The 23,596-nt window shown below is 45.0% G+C and overlaps 2 protein-coding genes and 2 non-coding genes across 4 annotated transcripts; 1 reads left to right on the forward strand and 3 right to left on the reverse strand.

The window, feature by feature from the left end:
• Positions 1–12,503: 12,503 nt before the first annotated feature.
• alg2 (ALG2 alpha-1,3/1,6-mannosyltransferase) lies at positions 12,504–15,343 on the reverse strand. Its single transcript, XM_066690552.1, has 3 exons — positions 15,135–15,343; positions 14,321–14,624; positions 12,504–14,203 (listed from the first exon to the last, which is right to left on the reverse strand). Exons 2-3 carry the CDS (start codon positions 14,621–14,623, stop codon positions 13,304–13,306), a joined length of 1,203 nt encoding a protein of 400 aa, XP_066546649.1. The 5' UTR covers position 14,624; positions 15,135–15,343; the 3' UTR covers positions 12,504–13,303.
• A 270-nt stretch (positions 15,344–15,613) lies between these two features.
• On the forward strand, positions 15,614–20,633 carry sec61b (SEC61 translocon subunit beta). Its single transcript, XM_066690553.1, has 4 exons — positions 15,614–15,783; positions 16,739–16,836; positions 16,935–17,039; positions 20,170–20,633. Exons 1-4 carry the CDS (start codon positions 15,781–15,783, stop codon positions 20,255–20,257), a joined length of 294 nt encoding a protein of 97 aa, XP_066546650.1. The 5' UTR covers positions 15,614–15,780; the 3' UTR covers positions 20,258–20,633.
• Positions 20,634–21,556: 923 nt separating this feature from the next.
• Positions 21,557–21,629, reverse strand: trnat-ugu (transfer RNA threonine (anticodon UGU)). Its single transcript has one exon. It is a non-coding gene; the product is annotated as a tRNA-Thr (tRNA).
• Positions 21,630–22,808: 1,179 nt separating this feature from the next.
• Positions 22,809–22,881, reverse strand: trnat-ugu (transfer RNA threonine (anticodon UGU)). Its single transcript has one exon. It is a non-coding gene; the product is annotated as a tRNA-Thr (tRNA).
• Positions 22,882–23,596: the final 715 nt, after the last annotated feature.

The following is a 23,596-nucleotide window of genomic DNA, read 5'->3' on the forward strand; positions in this document are numbered from 1 at the left end:
GTATTTCTCAATTAAGTAATTAAGATATCGGTTGGAACAAAAAACAGCTGGGTACGGGGCCCTCCAGGACCAGGGTTGGGAACCACTGATTTAGGGGACCCCATGGGGCTTCATACCACCTGGTCTGATGAGATGGGGAAGGATATAACACAGGGAACATGCTTGTCAACTGACACACAGCTGGACCAAGATGCCTGTGTTTTGTGTTGTGATGCAACATCAGCTTTTATTTTCTAGAGGGCTTTTGCAAGGTATATCAATGGTGACTTTTCTATGGGAGAAAGACTGACAGCACAGACAGATACACGCAGAGTAAGAGAGAGAGAAAGAGAGCAGAGAAATCGAGGGAGGGGGATTACACAGACCAAGGATACTGGATGGATCTTCAAATCCATTCACTATAGGATTTTGGCCCAGCCAGCTCTTGGATTGTTTAATGACTTGATAATGAATTCAATTATATGATTAAAGAGTTGGCTGCACACAAGACCTGGCCCGATATCGATTGCAAGTTCCAATATCCAATGACACAGAACACACACATCCCGTTTGCGTGCTTTATCGGGACGGGGGTTGTCACTCTCTGTTTTATCCACTAGATGGCAATGTTGATTTTCCGGTGACAAAAGGAGCAAGCACCGATAATAAGGGGCAACAAGACCGCAATTAAAACCTGATGAATACAGCTGCTGCATCTCTGGAACTACAGTGAGACCAAACAGACATGCCAAACTCAACAACAACAGCTGAGGTGAGAAAAACTGCTTTTTTTCTTTTCTTTTTCTTTTTACTTCTTTAACTTTCCCCAGAAATCTTGAGCTGAGGAGCCATCCACCTTTCTGAATATTTAGTTCTATATATTGGACAGATATATGTGTATGGTTATATGAAGTGTCATACTGCTATGTCAGTTAATTGTATTCTTATTTTTAGTTGATGTTTGTTTGTATTATATCTCTGGAATGACCATATTCCCTCTTCTACCCCCAGAATCTCACTTAAAAATAATCAGATGCATTAATGAGCAAATAAACACATTAAGAGGCAATTCAGTCAAATAGTTTTACACACCATGCATTCAAAGCAGCAGTTTTCAGTGGTTTTCAGTGCCTCCCTGTCTCCTCAATTGCAAGCTAAGAAAGGGCCCGTGTCTTCCTTGACTCAAAAGCAAAGCAAGCAGGCCACGAGTTGAAACTGAAAACGAAGGTGGAGAAAATTTGGGACAAGAGAGCAACCACAGCCACCTACACAAGCTTAATTTTGATTATGGTTAACAAAACCACTAGGCTGCCTGTTATGTTTTTAAATGTTACCCCTGTGGTGCACAAACTAAAAATGAAAACTAAACCCTTGCTATTATATTGCTTTTGAATCTTAACATGGAAATGGACACCCTGACAGGTGGCTGTTTAATAATTGGGTAGGCATTTTTTAGTATGTTGTGTGTGTGTGTCTCTTCTGTCATAAATTAGTGTGCGCCCCTTAAAAGACAGCAGTGTTTTTGTCTCCCCGTGTCTCACTTCTCCTCCGCTGCAGACAGAGATGGGGCTCAAGTCTCAGGTGCTGTTTTCCAAGCAGCTTCAGATACCAACAGGTTTAATTTGACCCTGAACAGGTGCAAGCAGAGGGCAGCAGAGAAAGCAGCCCTTTGATCATCTTACTACAATGATGCTAGATTTATACAGAGGTGTCACACTGAGAGACAGGGATGTTTTCCTGGCATGCACTGTTTCACAGGGGGGTTTAAAATGAGTATGCCTACATTTTCAATACCTTTGTCTTTTAATTTAATTTCATTGTATTATGCTTGCTAAATAAATTGGATTAATGAAATTTTGTCATTTAATTTAAAAGGATCTTAGTCATTAAGGAATTATAAACCAGTAAACCTTCCCAATTAAAACTAGTGCTTCAGGGGTGTTCTTACCTCCTATGCCTTTTCAGTTTCTGAAATTATCACAATAAAAGAAGCATTTGGCACCAAGACTGACCGCCTCAGGCCTTCAATATCTGCAGCTCACTAACAAGTTCTTACTTTGAAAGCTGTGATTCAAGATTACTGAGCTGGTTTTAAGTGAGCTACAAAGTTAAACTTCAGACTTTTTTTATTTTAATTTATTTTATTGAAAAAAACATCAGTGTGAATGGCATCCTCCGTGCTGCCGTTTCCTAAACATCGCTGTTAGTGGTGATATTAAGAAAATGGTTTGGTTGTACTGCTCTGTGACAGTGTGCTGAGGATCTGATTTCACAAGAAGAGAGAGAGAGAGAGAGAGAGAGAGAGAGAGAGAGAGAGAGAGAGAGAGAGAGAGAGAGAGAGAGAGAGAGAGAGAGAGAGAGAGAGAGGCACTCTGACAATGGCGATATAAATTTAACACTCTCTTGGAAGCCACAAAACCAGTACACTTAAACACAGCCCATAGAAACTCTTTTTTTTATTTGCAGTTCATTACTTAAGAGGTGCCCAATGAGAGGACTCCCCTCGTCTCCTGTGTGACAGCGTAGTCTCGTGGGAAGGCGTAATAAAGTGTGTTTGAACAGCGCAGAAGATGCATCGCTCCAGTAAAATATATGTATTTTTAAAGTAAATAAATGCAGCGGGCTGAGGCAGGGGTGTGGTACAGAGCGAATGACTGCAGTTAGGTGGTTTTAATGCACCACATCTGCATCATTAATGGTAGGCGGGTTAGACACCAGAACAGGTGACCTTTCCACCCTTCCAGCTGATTTCTTAAGCCTCCTCTGAGGCCATTAATCAACACGATCAATCCCCAACACTTGTCCCAGTTCCTGGCAATTAGCTTGCATTTATCAGGGCTATTATTTGCTCCTTACTTAGGCCACTCTAATCGCCTTTACCAATTACTAGAAGCCGGCGTGCTGCTCGACCCGAGTCCCCTGTAATTGCACCGCGGTGTAATGAAGGACCTTGGGCGCACCAGCCTTAACTTAATAACCTCAAAGGGGACCATTAATTAACAAGGAGAAGATCTCATGGCAAAATAAAAAAAAAAAACTAGCTGAAATTGTTAAATGTCAGCTGTGTTGCTCGTCTGCTCTCTGAGGCGCAGCGGGGTGCCATGGCTGGGCAGGTCCGTGGACTCTGCTGCTCATATGTCTGGGGTTTATTACACACAGATCCACTCTTAAAGACGTGCCAGCACCACTGCTTGAAATGCAAGGATTGGCTCCACTTTGGGTGGAATTACTCTCTGGACTGCACTGCCTGGCCACTTGATATGATAATTATAATAGAAACTGGAGGCATCCCACTGGTAGCCAAACAATTCTGTAATATCTTCCTTCCTGTCAGCTGTGGGCTTGACCCAGAATTCAGACGCACCTGTTCTCCTTGTCACAAACTCCCCAAACTCTGGGATGTGTGCCGTCCTAGGAAACGTAGCAGAAAGAGAAACTACACCCCCTTTTTTTAAAGACAAGTCGGTTTGCAGGCTTGATGTTCTCTCGCCAGCAGGCTCCTGTGCTCGGGGGCAATCTCCCTGATTCCAGTCCATCTTCTCTCTTAAGACCATCAGCCTGCGTGATATTGGAGGGGGTTACACTCAATCCATTAATCCCGAGGATGCAGTGTCCTGTTGCATCCCTGTCATAATCTTCCTGGGGCTGGGGTGGTGATGACTGACCGGGGGGGTATCAGATAATGCCAGCTCTGTCTGAGAGAGAAGTTGTTAATTTGAGTTTTAAACTGAGATCGAGAAGGTGTTCAGCTGGGGATGGACAGAGCGCAGACGAGGCGCCTCCTGCGGCGAGAGCTGAAGGCCCCAGAGCTCGGACTCTTCACTCATATCCAGCTGTAAGGAGGTCTGATCTTCCTCCCTCGTTCTCTGAGTCTCTCATTGAGAGTCTAATCACAGCGCTGCCCTGCCTGGCGGGTGCAGGCAGATTGAATTTTGATCCGGGCTGTTTAGCGGTTTAACCGATTTGCCTTCTGAGGTTTATGGTATTTTCGTGGGCCAGAAGCCTGTTTTTTCCTCTCGTCTGGATTTTCAGAGTTGTAGCTTCCTGTGATCAATGCGCTTGTGTTTATTAAACCTTTCTGGAGGTCTTCTCTCAAGTCTGTGAGCTGGACAGCCTCGATGTGGGGTCACAGTGGGTCAGCTGTTTTGTTTTCTATTACATCTGGGGCCTGATTTTCCAGTTTACTAATGAGTTAGGGTAGGACATATGTTTATTAACGTGCCTCAGTCTCCTCACATGGCTTAATCGCCACGTTTTGGAAAGATCCATCTGAATGTGAATGCCGACCCAGACCCAGACGTGGTGGTAGCTGGCATGCGATCGTACCATCCCGTAGAGCAGGGCAGCCCATGCCCAAGGACAGCAGCCACCTCGGCAGCAGTCAGTGCAATACTAGAAACAGAATCTCACGCGGGCACCGCTGCGTCTCCCTTCCAGGCTGCGTCTGTCAACCCACTCCTCTCCTGATAGAGTCATCATCCGTCACTCTGCAGGTTAGGGCCAATTAAAGCCAACCCACACACACACACATACACCTTTAATTGCAACGCGCCCCAGAGCTCATGAGGCACAGCTTAAGTAAACCCTGTCCCAGCTGGAGTGTTTACTAATGGCAGGCACTGATGAAATGTTTGCAGAGGAGATTAGCCTGTCAATGGAGATGTGGATGGGTATCGATCGCGGCTCTCTGCTCCGGCTCTCCAACACGTCTAAGACATGCCCCATGGCTCTGCCAATCTCTCGCTCCTCTCCCCCCACCGCCACCAGCCACCAGTTCCTCGCAGAGTCCATGGGTCCCGGCAACATAGGGACCAAAGCGATAAACCGGAACTCAAACTGGCCATGATTGGATAAATATTAACATAATTATTATTATACCACTTTATAACTGCCTTTCCTATCATTGCCAGCTCTGCATCAGTATATGAAGCCGTCAGTGCTGACAAATGCCCTGTCCCCCCTACACACACACTCTGGCCAGGACCCTCTGCTGATGGATGGCCTGTTGTTGTCTGTGGTCACCCTACAAATATGAACAGAACCTCCCTCAGAAGATGGGTTATATTGCCTCTATGAATAATTGGCAATTTGCAAAAGAAAAATTGAACCCACAAAGCAGAAGGTCTGGTCAGGTTCAATGCTGGGCCACTTTGTGAGAGCAGAGGAGGATGAAGATCCCGGTGAACCTCAGCAGGAGGGAGAGTGGAAGCAAGCTCTCCGTATGGCAAGTCGAGCCTTGGCTGACCTGCTCTACTCAGGGAGACTGGCTCTTTTGTCTCCCCGCTGATCTTGTCACTATTACCCCGGCAGAACAGCCTTTCAGCTCTCAATAACATGCTGACCATGCAGAGACATGAACACCCCCCCACCCCACACACACACACACACACACACACACACACCACCAACTCCCCCACCTGCCCGCCTGCAGCAGCCCGGCACAGAACAAAGCGCACGTCTTATTTCAGTCATGCAACTTTCTGACAGCTTGAATGGCTCGTTTGCAGCACACGTTCCGTGGCACAGATATGATTTCCCCAGTGCGGTGTCCTTTCGTGTGACACCCTGTGATTGGGGCTCTTTTCATCAGAGGAGACGGGGAGCAGATTGAATTAACAACGCATCTCCAGCAGCCGAGGGGGAGGGGTGGTGGTGGAGAGGAATACATCAAGAAACTAGTGTTTATTTTTATATTTAATTGAAATGTCTTTGCCTTGTGATAGCTCCGGAAATATGGATAAAACTGTGTTTCAAAACTAACTATACTACTGTGGATTTTAACAAGTTAAGTAATTCATGCATTTATTTAAGCTGTGTAAGAATTAGTGTTTGTTTTTTCTTTTTCAGGATGAATAGAAAAAGCTTTAGAGATAGAGATAGAGTGCTCTCTTCTGTAGCATATCATCCCTCGCTGCACACCAGACCCATATTCATACGTCTGAATCTTACCAAGATAATTATTCCAAACATATCTTTATTTTATTGTGACCTTTATTTGAATTTGAATATCTGTTTTCATTTAAAATTCACAACATGAAATGTCAAACCTTGTAACGGACATGAATGCAAAATACAAAAGTTCCCATTTTTTATGTTACTTCTGGTTGAAGGCAACAGTAAATCTGCGCAGTGGAATCTTTCATTTGTAAATAGAGATAAACTTTGACCTCTCATCCTCCGTACAGACCCACACTCATTCTTGAGCACTATTTTAAACCAGGTCAATGCAAGTCTGATGAGAAAAGTTGACTAATACTAAAACTGTTGGGGTATTGGGGTTTACAACAACAACACAACTCTACAGGAAATAATAAAGCCCAAGGAGACACTCAAACCTGCAAAACCATGGCAGTCCACCGAGGTGACCAGCAGAGGGCACCCCAGTATCCTGCCTGGTCAGATCCACCTGACTGTACCCTTAAGCTGTGATTATCAGTGCAGACAGCCATGGGACCTCTGTCAGCGCTCTAACCCCCCGCCTGCCAATAATTAGTCCCAGTTAATTACAGCCTGGCTGCAGGTTAAGCTACCGAAATCGCCCCCGAGCTCCAGCGCACACCTCGGGAGATTGGGTTTATGAGCTGTTTGTCCGAGACGCCGGTCCACCCGCAGCAGTGAGGTCCTCAGCCTCCCCTCCCCAGCCCTCCAACCCCCTTCACCAGTGTCAATAATCAAAATTACAGCACTGGGCTTAATCTCCTGCCAGGAGCAAGTCAGTCAAACAGAGCAACTGTCAGTCACGCGCAGTGCATGTTAATGAGGGAAGTCGGCACGCAGGAGAGTGCAGGCCTGGGAACTCCGACAGTGGGAGGGAGGAAGGGGCCGGGATGGTCTCCCCAGTTTCTCCTCAGTGGATAGGATCCCACACATGAACAGCAATGAAGAATGAAGGGAGGTCAGAACTGTGCTGTTCTTGTTCTTATGCTTGCTGTTGTATGTTTCCTGGATATTTCCAGGTAATGCAAGATACTAGAGATGTTCACAGCAAAGCCCCAGATAGACCTGTAGTACAAGGCGGAGGGGACAGACTGGCAACTTAAGAAAGTTTACAAACGGGGAGGCTATTCGACCCATTGTACTTGTTTGGTGTCTATTAATAACGAAGTGATCCAAGGATTCTATCCAGTTCCCAAATTGTCACTTCAGCCACATCGCTGGGGAGTTTGTTCCAGGTTGTGACGCCTCTCTGTGTGAAGAAGTGTCTCCTGTTTTCTGTCTTGAATGCCTTGAAGCCCAATTTCCATTTGTGTCCCCGATTGCGTGTGTCCCTGCTGATCTGGAAAAGCTCCTCTGGTTTGATGTGGTCGATGCCTTTCATGATTTTGAAGACTTGGATCAAGTCCCCACGTAGTCTCCTCTGTTCCAGGGTGAAAAGGTTCAGTTCCTCAGTCTCTCAGTAGGACATTCCCTTCAGACCTGGAATAAGTCTGGTTGCTCTCCTCTGAACTGCCTCTAGAGCAGCGATATCTTTCTTGAAGTGTGGAGCCCAGAACTGTCCACAGTATCTACAGTGTATATTATGCTGCCCGGTATAAAGGGCTTTACAGAGGGCAAGATAGCTAGTGTTGTATTTGACTGGAATATTGAGGGTTAAAATACATTCCTTAAGGAAAAATGTCCCAATCCAGATTAATGACAAATCCATATTAAATACCAGAGGGCTGTGTGTGGACACTGTGAGAAATGTGGAGCACACGTTAACTCCACTCCCGGCATCCCTGCATCTGCTTCCGTTGCAGTTAGGAATGTATATATCAGGCTGGGCCCAGAGTGAGCCATTTTAGATTATTCATTAACTATCTTATAGGGATTCCAGTGGGTGACATTGTGTTTTAGAGGCTTTCACAACACCAAGCTGCTACTGGAGCATCTAGCATCTCTCTTGCGCTGCAGTCTTTGAGTCTGGGTCTCCTTATTTTGGAGTAAATCATTTCCTTCTATCTGTTCCACCTGGTTAAATAACAGGCTTGCGGGGGGAAAATAACATTATTAGCACCCCCATTTTGAATTAGCATAGGGTGCTCTTGGCCTTGTCTTTCCACGGGGCTATCTAATTACCAGCAGCCTGTGCTAATGAGGCTGTGAACACGGGGGGGCAGCTCTGGCCGGAAGCGTGCCGTCTCCCAGGACCAGAGCCCCCTGTCCCCCGACTGTGTGGGACACCATTTTAGAAAACGATAGAGAACTTATTAGATGCAGTCTTTTGTCACCATTAGACCTGCATGAGAGAGATACTAAACAGGCAGCTCCCCTGTGAGATCATTACATCCCGTCAGGCACAGCAGGGAAAAAGGGAAAAAGATGAGACGGCGACGGTGAATGGAAAGGGCGGTATCAGCACGTTAAAGGACAGCATTATCGCCACGGTCCAAGCAAACTTGCCTTTCTGCCACTTTCACAGCGATCTAGCAGAAAATGAAGAGGGAGATACTGCTATGCAAATTGCTTAACAGACAAACGAGGTATAAGACAAACAAAAACTAAGATGGAGCAGCAGTGGAGGCAGGAGAACACACAGGCATGGATCAAAGCATGACTAAACGGGGTCATCCGGCTGGGGGAGGTGGGGATTTTTGCACATCACGTTAGGATCACTCTCTTTCCAGTCCTAATGGCCAGGTGTCCTTATTGGGATGGGGTGTTCCTTCCCTCACCCTCCCATCGATGATTCCCTTTCTTGTTCCCGTGCCTCCATGTTTGAGCTCTTGGATTCAGGAGGTCTTTAGACCAATACTTAACTGAACCACAAAGCTGAAGCCTGGCAGAGCAGTCATTCGAGTCTGAGTACTTTGGTTTGCAATGTGTTGTTGGGTGGTGAGTGTGAGTTCAGGCAGTTCTTTTTCCACATTACAGAGGGGCGTGCTGCCGAACGGACGCCTCTGCAATATAGTTGTTTTGAAAATACAAACTAGCTGCAGTCTAACCACCAGCCTTCACACTAAACAGTCAAATTGCCCAGGTTTTTTTTTTTTTGGTGGAGGGGTCTACAATACAATATGACAATAGTAAGATATCAGGTTAAAAGAAAATTGTGGTGGGCAATCCCCTCTTTAAGGCTGGTTTTTAATTAGTCATCTGGACCTTTAGCACCTCATCCTTTCTCGTCTTTGCTATACCAGGTGAAATTTTTAAACGGTGCATAACCGGCCCATAAGGAGAGATGTTGATTTATGCAGGTAGCAGATAACTCCACTTCCCCTCCCTTCCTCTCCCTCTGTCTCGGTCTCTCTTTTCCTGCCGCAGTAACAGTCACCATTTGAGATCTTTGAACCTGTTGGTCGGGTCCGTAATTAAAACCTCTTCACGAACATCTTTCTTTCTGCCGCCAATCTCCCTCTCCATTGAAAGAGAGAATCAAAGCGTACACAGGAACACAAGCTCCCTCCAAACAATCAGCGCCTAGTGGGAGCACCGAGGGAAGGCCTGCGCTGATTTATTTCACCCTCAGTCTGGGGGGGGACTGCGATAATCCGTCACCTCTTAGCCCCTCATCTTTACAACACCCTTTTAATTTCTCCCAACAATTATCTTCTATATTGATAACAGCCATTAGCATATTTATGATCATTGCTTTACAGTTATTGTTTGCACGGCCCATTAATCTTCATCTCCTGCATTGCCGGCTGACAGCTCAATCTATCCCGCAATCTCTGGGCAGCATTCATATCAAGAGAAGTCATTGTTTCCCCCTGTAAATAAATGGTGTTGGCGACTGGGGGACAATGGTGCGCGGCACGGTGATTGACGTGAACCTCGGCTGCTAATCAGGTGAGGGCTCCGACTCCAGCTGAGACCGCTCCGCCGTGCTGCCTTTGTTGTGGAGCCGCCGGGGCCACGAGCACTCTCTCCGGCAGGCACCTTCTCACCGGCGGGCTGATTGTTCTCCCAGATTGCACCCGAGCATTATGTGGTGCACACACGCACACACACACACACAACTGAGTCCCCTGGAAAAACACAAAAAACAAAATGGCAGGCCCAATACAAGGGTTGCCTCACCAGTGTACGGGTGGGCATGGCGGTGGGGTGGAGGTGTGGGGGGGATTTGAATTGCTAATGTCTAATCTAGGTGCCACAGATGCGGGCTGCATATTCACGGAGCTCTGGGCGCCAAGCGTGTCACTCCACGGGCTCACTGACAAGACGCTGATTGCAGGGTGATTGAAGGTTGGACCCCGGCCAGATTCACAGGGAGACCTGGCAGATCAGCCACCGCAGAGGGATGGAGAGGAAGAGAGTGAGAGACAGGGGGAGAAGGTGAGCTGAAGACCCCCCACACACCTACAGCTCTTATGAACTACTCAAAGTATGGGAAATTAATAATAATAATACAGAATGCACACCTTACCAAGTGTTTTCATTTAATAGAAGATGTGATGGCAGGACCCTACTATCACACCACAGTAAACGGGGAAGCACAGGTAAACATAAAAACATTAGAAAGTATACAAACGAGAGGAGGCCATTTGACCCATCGTGCTCGTTTGGTGTGCATTAATAACTACATAGATCCAAGGATCCTATCCAGTTTGTCTGTTTTTAAATGTTCCCAAATTGTCTCTTCTACCACATCGCTGGGGACTTTGTTCCAGGTTGTGACGCCTCTCTGTGTGAAGAAGTGTCTCCTGTTTTCTGTCTCGAATGCCTTGAAGCCCAATTTCCATTTGTGTCCCCAGGTACGTGTGTCCCTGCTGATCTGGAAAAGCTCCTCTGGGTTGATGTGGTCGATGTCTTTCATTTTGAATCACCATGGTGAGTAAACAGGAGAGGAGGTATTGCGCTTGTGCCTGTCTGTTGGTTTTCAAAAACTTCCCTCTATTTGGAAGTAAAAAAGACCTTGAATAACCAAAATGTATCAAAGTATATTTCATTCTCCCCCCCAGCAATAAATACATTCTATTTTATTGGGGACATCAATCTGGTAATCACACACTTCTCGGTGATATTATTGATTGCTTTATTAAAAAATCCCAAGGAGATTGTTTTATTACCCTGATGTAAATCACGTCATTTTTCCCCCTTCTTTGACTACACAGCTTTGTTAACTGTTACGAGATATATGCTAATATATTTGAATATTTTATAGGAGCTGTAAAATTTGAAATCCATAATTTGTTAACGTATTCTGGGGTAAGAAAGCACTAAAAGCCCAGCTATGAATACCAATGCAGAGCCTCTTTGTGTAAAGATGATATGTCATTTGTCGTTGATAAATAAATAAATAAATAAATAAATATAACGTTGAAATGTGCAGCTGTACCTATTGGGATGTGTCGTCTGGAGAGAGTGGTGGATATCGGGTCAATATATATACAAAATGACAGTAAACTCTTAACTATTTTGATCATTTTTGTTTTTGCAGAGAGCTAAAAGTTTCATAAGTATCTATCAAAATAGTTTTTAATACTCTGTCCTGTCCTGTCCTATTGAATAAGTCTTTGGTTCAGAGATACTTTTCCAAAGTAGAGTGTCCGTTAGGGACAGCTTTTACCCGTCAACAGTATTTTCCCCCGTTATCATCTCTCAGCCATTGTATTAGTCAGCAGGTCCTGTGTTCTGCACTCAATCGTCCCAGTCTGTAGGACCGCCCAATTCACAGAAGACAAGGACGAATCAATTCTTAATTAAACAATTAAAAAACACTTGAGTGCTCCTTTTGTAGCTCCACAGGATCATGGAAAGGGGGAATTCTGGGGGATGTTGATAGTCTATTGGCAGCTATTACCACCCTTATCGGGCCTTACCAGCACATCTGTCTGATTTTAATACATATCTCACTGTCAGGCTAGCATCACGCTCACTTTTAATGGATAGGCTCTGGAAAATAATTGAGGGAAAGGCCGCTAAAACAGAACGGTGGCGGTCGCCTAGTCTATAAACAAATTGGACCTGGGACGCCTTATCTGCATGAGTCACAAATTATTTCCCTGTTTTATGGGCTGATATTCACCCTCTGGGAAATGAGCTGTGATGCTGAATGCACCGCAGGCATGGCTGTCTCCTGGAGGGGCCATCCCAGGCAGGGAGGCACTTTATTATCCCAGCCCGGCTCGCTACACTTCTAAATCACCCACAGCGAGGGAACCAGAGCACTGATAAACACTGGCTTATGATAGTCTATTAATTTCCTTGTTAACCATACCCTGGGAAGTGTGTTCTGGTCTTCACGGCTGCGCTGCAGTTGCATTGGGAGAGTGTGTGTGTGTGTGTGTGTGTGTGTGTGTGTGTGTGTAATGAACAATAGGGTGGCTTGGGAATGTGTGTTTTCACAGGGTCAGGCTGTGCGGTTCTTTAAAACTGATCACCGGTTATTGTTTTCCATCGGCAGGCAGAGAGGAAAATGTAACGTTAAATTAAATAATGTATTATACTCCAGTTACACTAGAGTGTGTTCGTCTCTGAGGTATTAATTCAATTTTTAAAAGGAAAAAAGGTGAGCATTGCAAGAATGATCCATTTTCTTCAGCACATGGACGGGAAATAATATAGTCAGCGATTATACAGAAAACTGAGGGAAGTCTTCATTAAATCAAAACTGTGTTTAATCCCATATTAAAAACCCAGACCTAGACAGTAGGGATTCCACTGGGAGGAAAAGAAACCTCTGGTAAACAAGAAAGCTACAATCAAGTACCTTATTTGTAATTAGGTGAGTGGGGATGCTTCGATTAAATCCAGGTTGCCGTTTAGGGTGCAAGTCTATCTAGCATACAGTGGAAACTAATTTCCGATCAGATCAAAATAAAATAGACAGCAGAGAATGACGACCTGGCCACCAGAGTCAGTTCAGGTTTTTATCACAGGACCCTTGCCCAGAATTATTTTTTTCTGTGGGGAAAATAAAAACTGGTTCTTTAAACAGACAGTTTAATTCATGTCAGATCAGGAGTAATATCTGTATTCCTGCAATTACATGGAAGTGTGCCACTCAAAGCAGGAGACATATTAAAAATCAATTCCTCACATTCTTCCGGTAGATAGCAGTAAATCAGTTTAATCTTTGCCGTTCACAGCACAGTTCCTGTACTCTTCTCCTAGCAGGAACCGATTGTAACCTTTCACAGATGCTATCTAGAGTGCAGTGTTTTAGCCTGAGCAGCAGATAAACAGCAATGTCTGACATGATCAATTGAGAATTTCAATATATCTACCCGTCTGCAGAGAGGATGCAGTCCAAAGTGTGCAAAACTGCAGCTGCTCCTGGTACACACCCTGCATCAGGACCTTTGAAGTGGAGGAATGGTCTGATAACACTAGACTAGCCATATTGGTCCATTACCCTGCTATAATAGTTGAAGAGTGCATGGACTGGTCCTCCAGTGTCTCATTGGGTGAGTGCAAGTATGTATGTGTAGAGCTGGTCTGCAAAGGCCTCCAGGGAGAATTTCTGGAGGACACGCTGCCTCCCAGCCTCGCCCATTTCCTGCCGCAGGCTGGGCTCCCTCACAAATCTCTCCATGGCGTCGGCAAAAGCAGCAGCGCTAGGCTCGCAAAGGAAGCCAGTCTCCCCCTCCGCCACGGACTCCAGCGGGCCCCCCGAGCGCACGGCCACCACGGGGCAGCGCAGGTACATGGCCTCCACTGGCACGATGCCGAAGTGCTCATTGCTGGGCGTGTACAGGACACAGGCGCTATGGTGCAGCAGTGAGATCTTCTGGTGGTCGGAGAAGGAGCGCAGGAAGGTGACGTGGTCCTGGAGCTCAAGTCTGGCACACTGGGCCTTCAGCTCCCCGTAGTGCTCCACGTTCTCCTGCACCCTTTCATCATAGCCTCCGGCTATCACCAGCTGCACCCGCTGCCACTGCCCCTCCGCCAGCCTGCCGCGCAGCTCCTGCAGGGCCTCCAGCGCCAGGGGCAGGTTCTTCTTGCGCTCGTAGCGGTTGATGGACAGGAACAGCCAGCTCCTGTCCTCCGGGACCATCCCGCTCAGCGGCTCGGGGTCTGTGTCGAAGACGGCCGTGTTGAGCGAGGGATAGAGGATGTCGGGCTGCAGGCCAGACAGGCTGCGGAAGGTGCTGTGGAAGACGCTGGCGGTGAAGCGGCTGTTGACCACCACGCGGTCCGCCATGCCGGTGGTGAACTCTTCGAGGCGGTCGATGGGCGCCCGGTACAGCCGCTTGAGGGCTGAGCGGCGCTGAGTCAGGAGCTGGTCCGGGAAGTGGCAGTAGAACAGGACCTTCTTCTGGCGCCGAGTCAAACGCAGAACAGGGATACAGGCAGATACCTGACGGGAGAGCACAGGGGTCAAATTTACACACACACGGAGAAACCAAAGCCACAAACGAATTAATAACAAATAAACAAACAAACAAATCACAGACACCAGGATTGGCAGACTCACCTGGTCACAGAAAACCACATCAAACTCCACTCCACTGAGGAACACCAGGTACAGTGCCACGTACACCATGCGCAGGTAGGCACAGAGGGCATGGAAGTACCCGCAGATGCTGGTGGGCAGCCAGTCCCCCACACAGACCACAGGCAACTCCCTGGTCTCGGAGAAGCAGTGCTGGGGGTCATAGTGCGCCGTCCACAGCTGCACTGCGCAGCCCCTGGAGCGCAGAGCGAGCGCCGCGTCCACCACCAGCCTCTCGGCACCCCCAATGCCCAGGTCCGGGTGCAGGAACACCACGTTCACCATCCTGCACCACACAGTTAAAACACAACACCATACACAGTACATTACATTGCAATATAACACATAATAATACAATACACTATAATGCAATGATTCAAAGCAATGCAACACCATGCTTTACTAAACATTACAATGCAAACCAGTTATTATGAATGTTATATTTTATTATTCCTCTCAAATATTTTAAAAGTTCTTTGTTGAATGTCAGGGCAGTTTTGTCAGTCAGTTATCATTAATAATATACATTTTGAAGTAGTAGAAACACATAGCCAAATGCTTATTATTATTTCCCTTTTCCTTCTTGATTTCATACCATGAAGAATACAGAAGAAACAGCAGTGAACAGGGCAATTGTAAAGTAATATCACCTTACAATATAAACACATTTAGATTGCAGGTGTACCTGTAACTTGGCTGTATCGTTTCATCAAGCTAGATAATACTGTACATATCAAACTGAAGAACATACAGATTTCACTCATATATATGTATTTAATCATTCGTGAGAACGTACCTTTCTTTGTATTATTTACTCCTTTAAATGTAACATCTATACCGGATAAGACGAAGACTATCGTTAAACACAAAACAACTTTCAGAAATCATCCTCTTAACAACTAGCCGTGATGGTCATAGAGAACATGAAAATGAGACACTGCTCGTGTTTAGACGCCATGGCGGCTCAATTTCTCTATAGGTTGAAATATAACAGAAAGTGCTGGTTAGATCCAAAATGGTGCCAGTTTCATTGTCTTGCACTGAGGGACACATCATCTTATTCCGGGTACCAGCCTTTGCTTTTGCCTGTCGAATTAGAACCTCTATATTGCATTTCAAATATGAAAAATATTTTAAAAAACAATTTTAATAATTCATATATTAAAAAAAACTAAATTTGAACATTTTTCTTCCTTTAGGTAGAAAACAGTTACGTATAAACAGTAGTAATAATTCAGGCGCCGCGGAAGACAACGTCAAAGGTCCTTGGCGGTGCTGTCGTGGCCTGTTTAGCGGATCGTCATCCTTCCGAGAGCTCCTCTTCGTTTGGTGTTTGCAGGCAGGAGAGAAGACCATTAACCGGGCTGGGAACGGACGACATACCGAGGGACAGCACGATCACCACCGACTATCATCTGTAACCCTTCCGAGAACTCATAAACATGGTGAGAAGTCGTGTATAAGTGCCATTTATGTTTATATAAAGGATACACAGAAGTGGTTCCGTCTAAAAAAAACACCCATTGACGTCGGTGACATTAGTTACTGAAAATGTGACTTTAAAATGACGGTATTGTCAATTTGTGCTGTAATGGCATTTTAAGAAAGCTATTATTTTAACCACTGATTAAGTGCGAGTCTCCCTTGGCTGCGAGATTTGTTCCAGTTTGAATGTGCAGACGTGGCTGTCTCTCCCCATTGCAGCCAACTGGAGTCACTCAGTGTGGAGTCAACCAGTTTGATACGATCAGTGGGAAGATCCTACTGTTTAATGAAATGGGTTTAATCACATTGGTAGTGGTTCAGTGTTGTGAGGTAGTTTGATCTCATAGTAACGCATCAGTTTATAAATGGTCAAATATGTAGAACAAAACCATGCAATCAAGGAATAGTTTAAAACTTGTTGGGTTTGATTTTCTGAACCCAAGTGCAGGCTTGTGAATACAGTAGTTTAGGTTTTGCATTCATTGTAGGGCAGCCAGACACCAGGAATGTCCTATGTGGGGATGCTTTTTGGATAGGTAACATTATTTGATTGTGATGATGATGGGGGTGAGGTGGCAGTCCTAATGCCAGTAACGTTATCAGTTTTTCACAGTCTCCACTTCAGTGAATTCACAGGCAGACTATATTGATTATGTTTGTCTTTTAAACCCATTTCTGTTTATCTTCCTTTGGAGAATACAATACACAATCTTCAGAGTTGGGGTGTTTTGATTTGACCTAAAATGACTAGAAACCAGTTGCATTAAAAGTAGTGAACACTTACAACCGCTTCTTACTGAACTGGGATATTGGTGTCAATGCTGTTCAAGTTCTTAATGCAAAACCGGGGTGGGGGTCTCAACAGGAGATGGGTATTTTATGTGTTTGGCTTATTTGTCACTTTCATTTTTCTAGCCTGGTCCAGCTGCAAGTGCTACCAATGTGGGCGCCTCGAGCCGCTCCCCCAGCAAAGCAGTGGCCCCCCGAGCTGCGGGCTCCACCGTCAGACAGAGGTAACCTTGGATGTCGTTATGACCGCACTATATGGATTTTTACAGCAGAGCATATTTTTTTTTAATCTCTGAAATTGTGTTTTTTCCACCCCTTGTAGGAAGGCCACCAGCAGTGGGACGAGGAGTGCGGGCCGAGGGGCAGCCTCCGCAGGTACTGGGGGCATGTGGCGCTTCTACACTGAGGACTCGCCCGGGCTCAAAGTGTGAGTATCGTCCCCCCAGGAGTGAGCCGCCATGGCGCAAGGCGGGGGTGGATGAAAACATTCGCAGCAGCAGATTTGCACGCTGCCTCCTTGACCAGCAGATTCGTTCGCAATGAATGCGTTGGACCTGGTTGGTGTCGTGGTCTGCAGCACAGAAGTGGGAATGGTTATAGTGAGGACTCGGTTTGTGTTTAGTTTTCTTTCACCACTTGACATTCCTTTAACTGTATCGTGAGCTGATTCTATTTCTCTAATTAAACCCTTGGGGAAAAAGTAGTTAATGATCCAATTGAAGCTTTGGCTTTACATTCATGTCTTGATTAAGCTGTGGATTCTACTTTGACTTTGTTTCAACAGGAGTCAACAACTGCATTAGCATTTTGGTGGATTTTGGCTACCAATTATAAAATTTTCTCCATAATTATGATACAGCTACATCTTAAAAAACGTTAATAAACTCGTTATCATAACAATATGAACCTTTGTCAAGGATTATTTTGAAGTCTAACAAACTACAGACTGACCGATCAATACATAGCAGTGCAAAACAAGTTCAGTAACTAATATTTAATATTTAAATCTTATGCCAAAAGATGGCTGCTAAGGCACCCCACCCTTTATTCCTTATTTCATTACTTGCATATGCCATATGTCCAATGGTTATTGGATTTTGGAGAAACATAGCAAGGTTATCCTCTCCCTGACTGGTATTGAATTTTCACTTCACATCTCTTAGTCTCTGACAGATCACTGATTAGGGAAAAAATCCATTAAAACCTAATGAGATTGTTTCCCTCCATAAAAACAACAGTATTTTTGCTGTTTTAAGATGCCTCAAGCTAGCCTAATGAGTCCCTGAGTAGGTTATTAAAAGCAGAGAAATTCTTAAATGTGAATATTTACATTTTCTCTTTTGGTAGGAAGTGTCTAACTTAAGAGTTTGCAAGTTTATGCATAACCCAGCGATGTGGCTGTTAAATGTCCACTGGACTTCAGATTATTAATGTCTTAAACACTGCAGCGAAGAGCTATGCATTAGTGGTGTGCACTCTTACTTCACTAGCATGCTGCAATCGGAGAGCTTAATTGGACCAACATATTATAAAGGTCACCTCAATTAAAGTCTTGCAACAAAGTCTGGGGAATTGTAAGACTAACTGTGTGCTTAGTGACCAGGTCTGCACCATGTCTTCCAGGGGACAGCGAGTTATTCCTTTAATAATTAAGCTAATTAGTCTGGCACCCATTACTTTATCCTGCTTTTCTGCAAACAAGTTTTGTCCTCCCCTTGCGGTTCACGACTTATTGCATGGCTGAATACAAATTATGCATTTGCTTGTGTTTTGCTGTGCAATCAGGCTGGTCTTCAGGGTCACACCTCGGGCAAGGGCTTTATGGACTGGTCGTGAATAATAAAAAGTTCCTGAAATTGATTCAGTTAGGGCTTTGGTTTAATCAATAAGCATATTTGATAAGCTGTGACCCTCATGAGATGTTTTTCTTTTATAGCAGTACTTGGTGTTAAAATATGAGCTTGTGTTTAATAAACAGTGCAGGATTGTGCGATATTGCCTGCTGTGGTTTTGTTTTCACACCAATCTCACTTTCCTGATTAAAGAACAGTGTGGATATTAAATAAAAGCACACTAGAGAACCATGCCAGAGACATACCAAACTACTTATCTCTGTTTGGACAGGACACCGTTTACAGAAGACACACAACAGATTGTTGGATAATGGTTTAGAGAATTTAATTTTAAACTGGGAAGAGAGATGGCTGTTGCTGCATCCTCTGATCATCTTTATTTTATTTTTTATTCTTGTGCATGTTTACCACCTGCCTTTTTCTCCTGCCCTGTCCCATTGGTCTCGTCAATAATCCTCTCCCTGGTGTATTTCTTGTCTGGTTGGCTGGGCAGCCCGTGCGAAACAGAGCTGAAGAATTGCAGTTAAAGTGCTTCTGCTTGGCTTGCTTTTGGATGTGACCTCGGCCCTGCGTGTTGAAGGTCCTCGCGTGTTCTCAGACGGCAGGTCTTTTGAACAACTTCAATCGAAATTGCACTACAGTACACTGGTGCAAAACAGTGCATATAGGTGACCTGTAACTGTGTTGGAATGGGTGCTCCCCCCGGTGGACTTCATTCAAATAAATTAAAATTTAACACTATAATTTTAACTAATGCTAAAGCACTCGAATTGATATCCTTAGCATTTGTATTTTCCAAGTGCCGTGATCCTCACTAAAATCCCTGTACAGCTGGTTTCTTTTACTAGTTTGCCCTATCGATTTCAGTTCCCCCCCCCCCCCCCCCACCCCTCTGTGTTTATACAAACCTTTGGAGACTCTCTTTATGGACCAGTGTCTTTATAATTACCACTAGATGTCCCCATGATTCTTTACTTGTCTGTTCAGTTTAGGATAACTAGGTCATGTATGTTACATGAACAGGATGTCGAGGGCTCATAATAGTGTGGAACATCGATTGTGTACACTTGTGCTCAGCGTAAACGCTACAGATACTCTTGCCAAGCACTTGTTGTATCCTCTGATGGATTATCTGATGTGCTGTGCTTGTGTAGGATGCTGTAAAATGGGTACAGTAGGCACCTTGTTGTGTTCAGTGTATGTAAAAGACCTGTGCTGAAACCCTAGCTCCCGCTTTGAATTCTAGAGATGTCTGACTTATTGTTGGTGCTCTTGCTTGAAGTCTCCTATAAGGTGGTCTGCCACCCTTGGTTTCTCTGGGTTGCTTAGGGTTCAAGAGACCTGTGAACAACAGCTGGACTGTCCTTTGAAGACTTGCTTTGAAAGAACACTGGTCCGCACCCTAGATATGAAAACTGATCCAGTGCAGGATTGGCCTCTCGGTCTTGAAGGCTGTGTGTTGATGAGGGGTCTCCAGTTTGCACTAATGCCTCACTCTTTGCAACCTACTTCTGCTACCAGTCCTTTTGCAACAAAGATGTGTTGCGGCGAGGGCATGTATAACCACAACCTCAAAAATACTGGTTTGCTTCTGTGACCTCTTAATAAATTGGCTGGGCTCGTTCTGGCCAACAGTGTCTGCTCTGATTTCTGTCTGCAAAGCGTGTGCCCTGATCCGGGTTTGTTTTTTTTGCTCTGTTGCAGGGGCCCAGTTCCTGTGCTGGTCATGAGTCTTCTCTTCATTGCGTCCGTGTTCATGCTGCACATCTGGGGGAAATACACCCGCTCATGAACACGCACGCATGCACCCCCGCCTTCCCTCCCCAACTGGCTTCTTAACTCATTGGACTTGGACCAAACTCTGCGGAAGATTTTGAACCCCCTGAAAACAGGACATCCACACTGTAACTCTGCCCTCTGCTTGACTTCAGACCGGGAAATTGAACACTACCATCCCAAACCTCGCTGTTTTTGAATATTTCATGAAAGAAGTTTATAGATTATTTAATCCCCCCTCTGATTTTTATCATTTTAATTTGTTCTCGTTTTCCTCTACATCCCATCTTGATTTAATGCTTCTGTTTTCAGTCCAAACTAGATTTCAGTTTTTGTGAACCTCATTTGTACAAACAATGTATTACAATAAAAAACGTTTCTACAAAATCTAATTTTTTTCAGTCGTGGGCAGTGTAACCAATACTTTGTGTCCAAAATGAACTCTAGCTCATGGCAGAGCTGAATTGTGTGTACCTGGAAATGGTACTTGGTTTACAGATGCACAAGACTTGTTTTTCCAAAGCAGGTTGGCAATGTTGGGATACATTCCAGTTTTTGAGGTCAGTTGTAATGTTTGTGTGGAACACCATCAATATAACATATTGAAACAGAAAGTTTACAAACGTGAGGAGGCCACTCCACCCATCGTGCTCGTTTGGGAATCATTAATAACTAAGTGATCTAAGGATCCTATCCAGTCTGTTTTTGAATGTTCCCAAATTGTAGTTTCAACCACATCGCTGCGGAGTTTGTTCAGATTGTGACGCCCCTCTGTGTGAAGAAGTGTCTCCTGTTTTTTGTCTTGAATGCCTTGAAGCCCAATTTCCATTTGTGTCCCCGGGTGCGTGTGTCCCTGCTGATCTGGAAAAGCTCCTCTGGTTTGATGTGGTCGATGCCTTTCATGATTTTGAAGACTTGATTCAAGTCCCCACATAATCTCCTCTGTTCCAGGGTGAAAAGGTTCAGGTCCTCAGTCTCTCAGTAGGACATTCCCTTCAGACCTGGAATAAGTCTGGTTGCTCTCCTCTGAACTCTGAGCAGCGATATCTTTCTTGAAGTGAGGAGCCCAGAACTGTCCACAGTATTCCAGTATTCTATCTGGCTCAGGTGATTAGTAATATTATTGAAAAAAACAAAACAATTATAAGTCTCCCTGGATGACGACATCTGCTCAAAAATGTAATAACCGCTACCTTACAACACAAGGCCTAATCCTTAATACTAGTGTCTGCATTTGTTCCTCAGATGTGGCTGGATGTAGAGGACTATATCAAGATATTCCTACCTCACACAGCCATTAAAAATACAAATAATTAGGCCCCAGTGAGACTTGAACTCACGACCCCTGGTTTACAAGACCAGTGCTCTAACCACTGAGCTATGGAGCCTGTTGTACAAGTACTGTCTTTTTGTCTGTATATAAAGAACACTCTCCCCAGGTGAGGGTGTGCCTCCCAGGGAGCTTAGTGCTCCACATCACTGCTCTCAATGGCACTGAGATACAGTCAAGTGTCGCAGCGCAGGCTTCAGACTGGCTGCCTTACCTGTCCTGTCCACTGCAGCACTGTTGGTACCAGATACTTTATTATTCAGTTGTATCACAATTAACTTATTGGTGACTCTTGAGACATGGGATATTTGAAGTGCCTTGAGATCTTCTGCATTACTCGGAACTTCATGTGGGCCAAAATGTCTTTTGTCTTCTCTGCATGTCAGAGTCAGTGAACGGACGGAAATCAACTCGTGGCTATCAGACATTTCAATCACCATCTTCAACGAAGAAGAAGATGGAGGTTAAGACATTTGTATCTGCGGTATTCAGGAATTGTCATGGACATGTGTGTTCCAACACGCGGACACTGCTGTCTGACGTTCCTTTTACTTAAGGTTACCATTCACGATTCCGTGCTTCTACAGTTAGGTTTGCTTTTTCTGTCCATCGCCCTACAGTCTTTCTCTTTATTTAGGGTGATGATCCAATCGGGAAAACCCAGTGCAGGCAGCTCTCTCCATCCCCTCATGAACCTTTTACTTTGAAGGGTGATTCAACGTATGCACTACCAAACTGCTAGTGCTGCAGCTCGGCATATGTGGCTATTGTTTGGAGGTTATGCAGCTTATTATTAAGGTACTCATTTTAAAGTTTATTTTGTTAGGCAAAATCATGTAGACTGTCGTGCTCACCATACAGTACGTCCTTGTCCACCAAAAGAATTGTGCAAACTTTCCCATTAGATGTGTAGTTCAGTGTTGTATAGTCCAGGGATTCCCAGCATTATTCAGCAAAGGCCCACGTGCCCAATATACTCTTCCCTCCACAGTCCAGAAACCCAAATTCGGGAAATTTGGTTCGGGAACTTTGTTAGTTCTAGGGTACTGGAACTATTTACAGTCGAGTTATACAATATGAACCCCTCGATAACTCCAGAACTACAGTACATCCTTTCTTGTGTACCTTTCTAAATTGAGCTTCTCTTGGCATGGTATCGTCAATCTATTGGAGCAGCTCTGGTAACCTGAAAGGCACTGCAGGTCTCTCTGCCGTAATAAAGGAAAGAAAAACAATTAGGCCCCAGTGAGATTTGAACTCACGACCCCTGGTTTACAAGACCAGTGCTCTAACCCCTGAGCTATGGAGCCAGACCTACCTGTTATTGCTCAGTCAGACACTATAAAGCACACACCCCAGGTAAACATTGTGTTGGTGTGTGTTTCTCAGAGAGCCCAGTGTTCCACCTCACTGCTCTATTGGGCACTGAGACACATGTTAGAGCACAGCAACACCATGCTGGTGCCAAATACTTCATTATTCAAATAGATCACTTAGAATTCAATTAAATAGGTGAACAATGTATTTGAATGACTACCCTGCGTACTAGAGAAAGAGTCACAGGAGATGACATTGCTAGGTATCTTACTGACCTTTGCACTGCCTGAAATCAAGCTCCCTCCCCTGCAGCTTCTCCATGAATCTACCAATCAGTCAACACTCAGCTGGATGTGTTTAACTCTTTATACCGTGAGTCCAAACACCATCTTTCACAGGAGCCCCACTGCGGCAGCGGTCCAGACTGTATGAGTGTCTTTCCCAGGGAGCTTTTTGAATGAAGGAAACACAACCACCCATTAGATTGTTCTGCACATGCTCGGCCCACATATCTAGACTTATTATGTTCAGAATGACGCTGCAGGAACTTAGAACAATGACAAACATGGGCAGTCTAACCGAGTGGGCATGTGTATCTGACACAGTCGGATTTAAGCCACCATCTGATCACCTGAGACCTCAGACGAAAGCAAAACAAGAGGCAAAGCCACAATGCCAGCAGGCCGGGCCCAGACAACGTGTATTAGC

The sequence above is a fragment of the Amia ocellicauda genome, chromosome 18, assembly GCF_036373705.1.
Source record: "Amia ocellicauda isolate fAmiCal2 chromosome 18, fAmiCal2.hap1, whole genome shotgun sequence".
Taxonomy (NCBI): domain Eukaryota; kingdom Metazoa; phylum Chordata; class Actinopteri; order Amiiformes; family Amiidae; genus Amia; species Amia ocellicauda.